This window comes from Melanotaenia boesemani, chromosome 13, assembly GCF_017639745.1.
Source record: "Melanotaenia boesemani isolate fMelBoe1 chromosome 13, fMelBoe1.pri, whole genome shotgun sequence".
Lineage (NCBI taxonomy): Eukaryota > Metazoa > Chordata > Actinopteri > Atheriniformes > Melanotaeniidae > Melanotaenia > Melanotaenia boesemani.
In genome coordinates this window covers 9,949,963-9,960,084 of record NC_055694.1, presented here as the reverse complement: position 1 = coordinate 9,960,084, position 10,122 = coordinate 9,949,963, and the positions used below count along the sequence as shown (strand labels likewise).

At 37.2% G+C, this 10,122-nt stretch overlaps 1 protein-coding gene across 1 annotated transcript; it reads right to left on the bottom strand.

Moving 5' to 3' along the window:
* Positions 1-2,178: 2,178 nt before the first annotated feature.
* kcnk15 (potassium channel, subfamily K, member 15) lies at positions 2,179-6,873 on the bottom strand. Its single transcript, XM_042002801.1, has 2 exons — positions 3,675-6,873; positions 2,179-3,476 (listed from the first exon to the last, which is right to left on the bottom strand). The coding sequence occupies exons 1-2, from the start codon at positions 3,970-3,972 to the stop codon at positions 2,473-2,475; spliced, it is 1,302 nt and encodes a 433-aa protein (XP_041858735.1). The 5' UTR covers positions 3,973-6,873; the 3' UTR covers positions 2,179-2,472.
* Positions 6,874-10,122: the final 3,249 nt, after the last annotated feature.

Genomic DNA, 10,122 nt, shown 5'->3' with positions numbered 1-10,122 from the left:
TTTATAAAAATAAACAAATACAGAAAAACTATTAGCATATAGATAAAAGATAATATTTTAAAAAACCCTGTTTTCCCAACTCATTTGTGTATTCACAGCTTTTATTTGTTTCAACTAGATGGTACAAAATAATCATTCTAAAGGAAAAAAATCTTTCAACGGGACCTTATCTGTGGTTCTTGTGCTTCATGGGCTCTCCTTGTTTGTCCAGTTTCAGCCACTTCAGTTTCTCTCTCCTTCAGCCTGTAACTTTGACCCCTTTTTTTTCTGAACTTATACATTTAGTTTCTATTTTCTCTAACTCGAGAAGAGGCCACATGTTTTCATTGTTCTGTCAACTTCAAGAACCACTGATACAGGAATATTCTTCACAAACTGCCAGATTATCTGGGAGTTGATTTTCAATCTGTTTCCAGCCCCATAATATCCAGCTATCTCATCTGAAAGGTTAACAGTACATATCCTCCTTCCTCCATCATTTAACCTTATTTGATGTGCTGCCCTGTGTTCATCAAGTATTCAGTCACTATCCATCTGTCACGTTGACTCACTCTTCTTTCACCTGTCCATAAAGCCTATAAATCCTGATGCTAGGGCTTGTGAATTTGTTTCAGAGACAGATTTGTGTAAACATTCTTAGTCATGTCTTAATAAAATATTTGTAGTTATGAAATGTGGTGACCTTAAAATGTTTTGAAGTTATTTTGAGATCATTTTCTCTTTATGCATTCCATAAGATCCTTTGGAGTATTTGGAATAAATACTTGATGATCTGGGGATCACACCATACTAGGTTTTTTCTGATTGTAGTGTTGCATTTGTCAAAGTGTCTTTTCACTTATTGCTGGTCCATTATTGTGTGGTTACAAAGTTGAATGATTATTAATAAATCTCATCTGAATCTGAAAAGCAATAAAGTTGATGCAGTTAGTTGAGAGGAAAATGTAGAAATAACCATCTGGTCAGAACAGTCACTTAACCTAAATGACTGTAAATGACATGGTCACTTGGTTTTCTTTCTTTCTTGTTTGTTTCTTTCAATAAGATGGGTTTATGTCAACACTTTGGATCATTCTAGGTAGTTAAGTCTAACACAGTTCAAGAGGACAATGTGACATTATCATCAATTTTAATGTAAAATTTTCCAGTATACATAAGTCAGCTGTCAAGTGCAAGAACATAATATGATGTACAGTTTCTGAATTTGAGTGGATTATGGGATGTAGAGCTGAACATAAGAAGTACATACTTAAATGCAACGTTTTAGGCAGTTCTCATTATTTTTATCTCACATTGCTACAATTTTTACAGGAAGTGCTTTGATTGCATGCAAATAGCAAACAAAAAGTGTCATATTTATGTAAAATTGAATTTGTGTTTTTTATGTAACAAGTTGCAAATGTTTTAACGGTAATTTAATCGTCACCATCTTTTTTTTTTTTCCTTCTTTTTAATTAGAGGTCCTTGCTACAACTGAAACACCTGGATCTCCAAACAAATTTAACGGTTTCTCTTTCTTTTTTAACAGATTTTCTTTTCAATAGTTACCGTAACAGTCTTTAAAAGGGGGGGTGGGGGGGGGGCATTAGTTTTTACTAAGTGTTTTTCCAAGGCGGTAAAAACACAAACAGGACAGAGAAAGACAAATGATACCAGAAGCTTAAAAGCTCATACGAACACAAGTCAGTTTGTTCAATAACATCCTAAAATTGGATTTACTGTGTATAATGAATAAAAACAAGAACATGTTTAGGCCTCTCCTTTGGTTTTAATAAAACAATACTGGAAAAGGCTCACATTGATTGTAACTAAAACAACCCTCCTTTGCTGAAAATGACTAGTTTTTCAGAAGTGTGAGTTCTTCACCAATAACCTGCTACATATTTGTTGTAAGCTACATCCATTAATGTGGATAATCTCTTTATATTATAGTGCAAATCCACACTTTTCATTTCTGGTGCTTAATAATTGAACAATTCTTTAAATGCACTGTGTAAAGAAGCCACATATCTCATGTGCTTGGTCAAAGTACTTTAAGGCATATAAAAGTTTAATGACATCTTCTAGCTATGGCATGAAAAGTTTAGAGAGCAGAGTCCACTGAAGGTCAATTATATCCCTTCATTGCCATTTTAGACATTCATAAGTATTATATCCTAATTGTTTTTGATTTTAAAAAAAAAAACAGTAGAGGAAGCTAACACTTTATATCTTATTAGCACTTATGCATTCACATTCTGTGCTATTTATTGTGTTTAACATGCATTGCTTACATGCAAGCAAAACAGCAGAATCATCGACATAAATATAGCAAAAAAAATCTTGCTTTACATTCTAAAATCTCCACAACAGACAACTTGTTCATTTAACAGAATTTCTGTCCTCTGACATGCACAAAACAGAGTAACACAAAGTGTCTCTAAAAATGCTGTTTAAAGTCTGTGCAAAACCTTTTCCTCAAAATAACACTCTTTACACTGATTTTCTCCTTAAATGAGGAAGCTCCTGGAAGCTGTGCCCAGGTGAGAGCGTGCTTCCTGGGGAAGAGAGTCCAGTGTTGTTGCGGGAGCAGCCCTGGATCCTATATGAGACCGAGTTGCAATAAACAGAATTGACATGGCAGCAGTGATGCTCACTGCGAGCCATGAGAGGACTATCACAAATCTCTAAGCGGTAGCACACACAGGAGGAACAGAGGGAGCTGAGGCTCGACTCACGCTTCCGCCTGCCTGCCTTGATCTGAAGATGTAACCTGTGCCTGCATGGGCTTCCTCGTCTCTCCTGATCTTCCGCTGGGGAAGAAATGAGGTTGGTGCGGCTGGTTCCTTCCTCCATAGGGAGAAAAAGTGTGCTGTGGCTATGACTGTGCAACATGGTGCCCCTGTTCCTCTCCCTGTAACTGTCTCTGCTGTGATCCCCTACAACACGGAGGCCCAGACCCCCTTCCAAACGACCTTTGTCCCTCCTCAGGGAAGCCCTCTCTTGAGCATCTCGCTTTTCATCTTCAGTGTTCATTGTGAGGAAACGAAGCACCACCAAATTAAGAAAAGCCCCAATGACAGTTAGCCCCACTAGGATGTACATGAAGCTGAAAGCAACATAGGGTGTCTTCTCCTGCAGGTCCTCTTTTTTCTGCAGGGCCACAAAGTCCCCAAAGCCAATAGTAGTGAGTGTAATGAAGCAGTAGTAGTAAGCATGGAAGAAGCTCCATCCCTCAAAGTGAGAAAAGGCTGCAGCTCCTACACACAGGGTTCCAATGCAAGACAGGAAGCCCACCAGGACCATGTTCTCCATGGACACTTCAGTGCGTCGAAAGCCCATGCACTGCTTCATCTTATGTAGGAGATAACGAACAAATGTGTTCATCCTCTCTCCCAGGCTCTGGAACATGACCAAAGTGAGAGGAATGCCGAGCACAGCGTAGAACATGCAGAAGACCTTTCCTGCGTCTGTGCCTGGTGCTGCATGTCCATAACCTTAATGCAGAAAGGTGGAAATGAGAAGAACGCTGTGACGCATATTCACGCAACGCTTGGATTAAAAACAGGCGACAAATGTTTGTTTTTGATTAGTCAAATTTAAAAAAATAGCCTGGAACATTGCCTCAGGCATCCAACATTGAAACAGAGTGAAACATATTCCTTATCAAAGATATAAGGCGTTCATTAACTTACCAATGGTAGTGATGACTGTTATGGCAAAGTAAAAAGAGCCGGCAAATTTCCACTGCCTCCCGGCGCGGTGGGGTTCAGCTTGCAGCACCACTCGCTCAATTTCGTGGTAGTCGTCCTCGGAGAAGCGGTACTTCTTCTTCATCTCGTTGCGCTTCTGCTCCAAGATGCGTCTGCGGGAACTCTCCGACTCGGACTCCAGCGCGTCAAACACCGCGGCGCCCACCAGCAAATAGGAAAACATGCAGAGGATGAGCGACAGGGTCCGGACGTTTTGCTTCTTCATCCTCGGTGTCGGCATTAAAAGTCGGGGGAGCGGAGGCGCAGTTACAGGTGATACCGTGGTCTTCAGCGTTGACACCACATTGGTGTAGCAGCCTGTTGCGGAGCTACAAAGGAGGCGGGCAGGAAAATTAAAACCTGGATATTTTTTTCTTCAGGTTTTGATTTCTACTTAAGGTAAAAACGCGCGTGTGCTTTTCTGTTGTTGCTCATATGGTCATCTGTTTGAGCAAGTGGTCTGGGGTTACTTCTTCGCATGCGCAAACCAGTCACCAATAAAAAGCTGCGTGTAATGTAAGTGTGTGCCTGACATTAGGAGAAGGGTTCAGCTTCAGCACCATGGACAGCAACCAGTGGGACTTGAATAAGGCGTAAAACAGAATAAGCTCAAACATTTAGTCAAAGTAATAAATATTTGTACAAATATATCATGCACATATACAGTATGGAGCAAATGTTGAGCATCATTTCTTTATTTATTGCTTCCAACGAGCCATATTTTCTTATATTTAAAATAGTCTTGAACACCAGATCTTCAAAGTTAACTGGATCTTTCAAGAAGAAAAGAGGGATGAATCAGAGTTGTGGCCACATATAATTGATAATTTTGTTGTTACTTTCTTTAGAAAAATGCCCACAGTAGCACATTTTGGCAACAATGGATATCACATTAGTACTTTTGCACCTACAAGATTATTCTTAAGTATATGCCAGTTTTCATTTATTTTGTACCGTTTTTCTATATTTAAGTATACAGACATAAAGAAGCACATACAGTTATGTGGAAGACAATACAGAAGTGATGCTTTGAGACAATACAGAATGGGTATGTTACAAAAATAGTTAGGATTCACTTGCTGGTTTAGTGTAGGACTTCATACCTGTGAGTGTTTGCATGTTAAAGGACTGCTGCATGCACATTATGTACAGTGGCTAAATAAACGAGATGGCTACACTAGATGCTTCTGGAAATGTACTGTAGCTGATGCTGGTTGCCATGGTTACTGTACTTGTGCCAGAGGCACAGACTTTTACTGTGAGGTGGGCTGAATCTTATATAAATGTAATAATCTTGGACATTGCTCAGTAAATAATGTTGTCACTACAGCATTTCTCTCAGTCGAACCTGGCAAAAAGAAAGAAAGAAAGAAAGAAAGAAAGAAAGAAAGAAATTAGAGGAGCTATCATAGACAAAAAACCAAGAGAGATATGATCTGTCACAGCAGGTGTCGTGTCACCAGCTGAATATTGCTGGTGGATTACTTTGTGCTCTTTTGTTCCTGTGGACCAGAGTAACCTGCTCTCTGTGCTCCTGTTTTTGTGTTAAGTGGCTAAATCAGTACACTTAACATCCCTGTTGAGATTCAACCAGCTCTTCATAAATCAATTACATCGCAGCTGATAAGAAAGGTACCTGAGTCCACATCCTTTTCAAAGCCCAAGGACTTGGAACAAAGTGAGGGGGGCTTTTAATCCACACTGGGCCAGAGTATTTAGACTGAGATTGATATCTTTATTACTTGGGTTCTGCTATCTTTGTTCTCATTTAGGTATATTGCATTATCACACTTCCATATGGACAAGGAACATTAGGTAAATGCCATCTTCTAACCACAGTCAGCAAGGAGCAGTAGAGACAATGCCTCCCTTTCACCGCTGATGTGGATTTCTTTTTTCTCTTTCCTCACTGTAATAAGATTATTGTAACACCTATAGTAGTAAATCTGTTGGAATTGCTTAATGTCATCTGTATCATCATTGTATTACAGTAGCTTGAGATTTTATACAAGCTTTCCTACTTACATATTTGTCTGTATATGGAACATAAAGGGAGATTTTGTATATTTACTGTATGTTTCATATCTTACAAAATCAAACCTATAAAAGGCATGGTGGTGTATGGCATGCTAAAAATACACAGACTTTGTAAAGTATTTTTAAAATGCAGGTAGCATGCAGTTAAATACAGATCTTGTGGGCTGAAGGTACAGTTTTTACCCAAATGAAACCCATTTGGCATCTTTGTAACAACAACAAAAGGAAACAAACTATAAAGGCTTGTACAAAAATTAGGTTCCAGTTTGAAAAGTTAGTGTGGGGAGGGGTTTAGCAGGAAGTTGAAGCTGTGTTTTAGCCAAAATATAAGAAAAAAGGGATAACAAATAGAAGATGGTGGTAAAAGTAGTCTGACACACAAGATGCAGATTAACCTTCTTTCAGAATAGTCCATGAACAAAGGATGAGGATCTCTAAAGACAAACATGTGGACAGCTGTGAACTTAACTGTAAACACTAGATAAAAAAATATTTGGGGGGAAAAAGATCTCATTATAAACTGCTTAAGGTGTAATTTGGCTTTACTGATTACTCCATTTGGCAAGTGCTGTTATGGTATAAACATCCTCAACATCCTTTGTGAGACTTTTCTGTGTCTTTTTATTAATTAATGTTAAATATTAAATATTTTACCTGCAAGAAAAACATTGATGGTGTCAGCTAAGGTAAGACTGCCTGATATTAAACAAGCCATGGTCCATCACTGCCTTCCAGTTATAGCACAGAACTGATTTATATTTGGTGGAGTGGTACAACACACACCAAGGCCTGTCTTTCTCCTACTCACAAGGGAAGCCTTAGGCAACTGAGCCAACTGGATTGTCTGATTATATCTGAATATGTAAGATTTCATGAGCTCACAGAAAGCAAGATTAAATACTTATTTAAACACAGTTCATTTTTGTTCTGTTTGTTTTATTATCAGCTCATCAGTTTATGTTTAATACCAGTCAGGGAAAGGAAATGCATGCTATTGATTAAGATCTTCTGCTACTTGAGACCAAAGTACCACAGGCTAAAACAGAAAAATATCCAAAGACAGCATCATTTCATCAATACTTTTCCTTTGGAATTAATACAGCATCATTTAATGTCATTCAGTTTATTTATTGTAGAAGTGAGATTAGAATTAATGTGAGAAAACAAACACATGTCAGTCAATAGCTGATTTATTTATTTATGCTACACCACTTTTTATATGACATTAATAACTGTAAACCAATCACACTCATGTCTAAATCCTGTCAGCTCCTACAGTTCAAGTCTGAGTTTTTCAGACCTTTACTCATCTATTTATTTTATTGATTCATTTTAAACAAAAGATAAATACTATAATCTACAAATACATACCAAAAAGAACAAAACATCAAACCAACACTCATGTGTTTAAAAAGGAGTAGGAGGAAACTAAAGTTGTTTTGATTTTTGTAAATATTGCTCTAATTGGATAATAATTTGCATATATCTTTTACCCCATAGTCATTTGCTGACTCACTCATCCACATTTTTGTTCATTCTTTTACTCATTTGCCTACCAGTCCAGTGTTTAAATCATAGAAAAATGAAATCAAAAGTGCATATCCCAAAAGACAAATAAAATATGACAGAAACAAAAAAAATATAGCAACACATTCATAAGGAACAATGTAAGAACCCATTGGCCAAATGAGCTATAAGCTCACTAAATAGTAACTTAATTAGCTATTCAGGTCTTTGACTTAAGTGAAAGCAGCCAGATATTAAAGTTATAAGTAAAGGTCTGAAGTTTTTACCACCATGATACACCAAAACTAGTAGAATTTATTATATAACATGGCAGAAGAGTCATATTATCAATTATTATTTTATGATATACATACATGCATCAATTTGTTTTTGCAACCAGTTAAGATTAAAATTATTCAAACCACTTTCTCATGTGACTTGTGAATAATTAAAGTGGTAAATAAAATCTAAATCAACGTAAATTGTGATTATATTTTGTGTTATGTGTATGTAAACACTAAATAACACTAAAAGCTGAAATTGGAGGAGGAAGATAGAGATTACCATCCATTTTATTTACAGAAATTATAAAAAATGCAGCCCAATTTTTAATTAGAATTTGTTCCCCTGTATTTAATTGAAAATTTAACTCCCTTTAAAATTCTTTAGAATTTCCATCTGGCATTAAAAAAAATATATATTTTTCATTTCACTGAATTCCTCTTAGTGTGCAGAGGCCACAATCTATTGCAGGAGCAAAACAGTTGTCTACTTAAATGTGTTTGTTTTGCCTGATTCATTGATTCTTTAAGTGTCTGGTGTTCAGATCAGTTAGTACTGGATGTCTTTGATTGTGGCTCGGAAATATCAGACCCAAAACTTAGCTGGTGATCCTTGGAACTGTCTGCGGTGCTAAATTTCTCTGTCATGATAAAAGTACATAACCATGGACGTAAAAGAGGATAATGGAAACACAGCCTCCTGCTTCTTATGATCATAGTTCTTTGATACTTACATAGTCATTCATTTTTCTAGTGCTGTTGACAATGCATCCCAAAGTAATTCCCTCCATCCATCCATCCATCCATCCATCCATCCATCCGTCCATCCATCCGTCCGTCCGTCCGTCCGTCCGTCCGTCCATACATCTTTTACTTCTTATCCAGGGTCGGGTCACGGGGGCAGCTGGGAAGCCCAGACTTCCCTCTCCCCGGCCTAATTTGCCAGCTCGTCCAGGAGGATCCAGAGGCATTTCCAGGCCAGCCAAGGGATGTATTCCCTCCAGCGTGTCCTGGGTCTTCCCTGGGGACTTCTCTTGATGGGACTTGTCCAGAACACCTCACATGGGAGGCATCCAAAACACTTCATCATACTAAGAAAAGAAAAAAACAATAGCTTTTTGAGGTTAACAGTTTAAATATACATGATGTGTATTGCAAAAAAATTCTCATAAAGGTACTTAGTATCTATTTCTAGTATGAAAATACTTGCACAAAACATTGTATGAACTTACTCGCTTTAAAATTCTGTCAAATAGAAATTGTATTGCAATATAATAATAATATAGAATTACAAATATATTTAGGTCTGTGTGCACATCCTGAGGTCTTATAGTGATATGAAGTAGCTATAAAAAAGTGCTGGTTGTCTTGATGATGTGGAAACAGAAAGTTGCTCCAACATAACTAACAAAATACTACAGGAGACCTAGAATATAATGTTCAGTAAACATACTTTCCATCACCAGTATTTTCTACTCATTTTGAATAGTATTCTTGATCCTTTATGTATGAAACCATGTTAAATGTAACACAAAAGGGATGAAGTATATGAAGCTCATAGTGAGGCCATATAAAGTTGCAAGTTAATCCTAAAGTCAGTGATTTCACGTCAAAGCAGTGAAAATGGCAGCCAGGCTGGGTTTACAGACTTTTTATAACCCCTGTGAGTATTAGAGGAACACATCTTTCCATCTGTATTGGACTAACAATAAAAGCAATGAGGATTCAGTTTTATGAAGCAGAGGCAGAAAATAGCAACAACAAATACTGGATGCCTGCAGAGCCTTTTTGGTTTCCACAGTAACCAAGAACAAAAATAGTAACCCACACCAGAGGCTATTCAACACCGAATCCCTTGTGATAACACGATTCTATTTATACCCTCTAATGGCGAAATAACCACCATGTATAAATACATCAGTATAATTATTGTCAAAAGATCGATGACATGGTTCAATTCAATGTTCTCACCTTTAAATCAAATTCCTACATCTTCCGACTGTCATTATCATATGAAACCAGAATACAAGTTATTATATACTAACAAGCTGCTGAAGATATTCATGTGTAGCACATTTTCAATTATTTGAATATGTTAGAGATGAAGAGTAGGTTTGTTTGTTTGTTTGTGTGTGAATGACTGCACTGTTTATATTCGCTCAGATAAAAGATTAAAGCAAGCATGTTTGTTTCACACTGCTTATACAGTATCTTCTAACTGTAAAATATTTCTGTTTTTACAGTAGAGCTTGAACTTTTGTGATTACTTTCAACTTGTATTTCTACCAAATTTGAGCCAAAAATCATAAAGAGAAACAGTGACTCTTTTAAAGAAGTATTTCTACTAAAGATCATTGTAAAAAGAAAACAAAATGATGCTGAAAACAAAAAACATTTGTGGATGCATGAAACCAAAAATAAATCTCCTATTTTCTAAAAGGAGTGCGGGAACTAAAACACTGCCTTCTTGTGGTCATCTTTGCTCTGTGAGACGCATTTGCTTTGGTTTATCTGGCTACAGATGGCATCACCTCATGGCTTAGGGATGGTGAATTTGCCTGCCCTCA

Coding starts and splice junctions, on each gene's coding strand:
- kcnk15 (XM_042002801.1), bottom strand. CDS start 3,972: ATGCCGACACCGAGGATGAAGAAGCAAAACGTCCGGACCCTGTCGCTC. Junction 3,477..3,674: donor AACAGTCATCACTACCATTG/GTAAGTTAATGA, acceptor TTCTGCATTAAG/GTTATGGACATGCAGCACCA.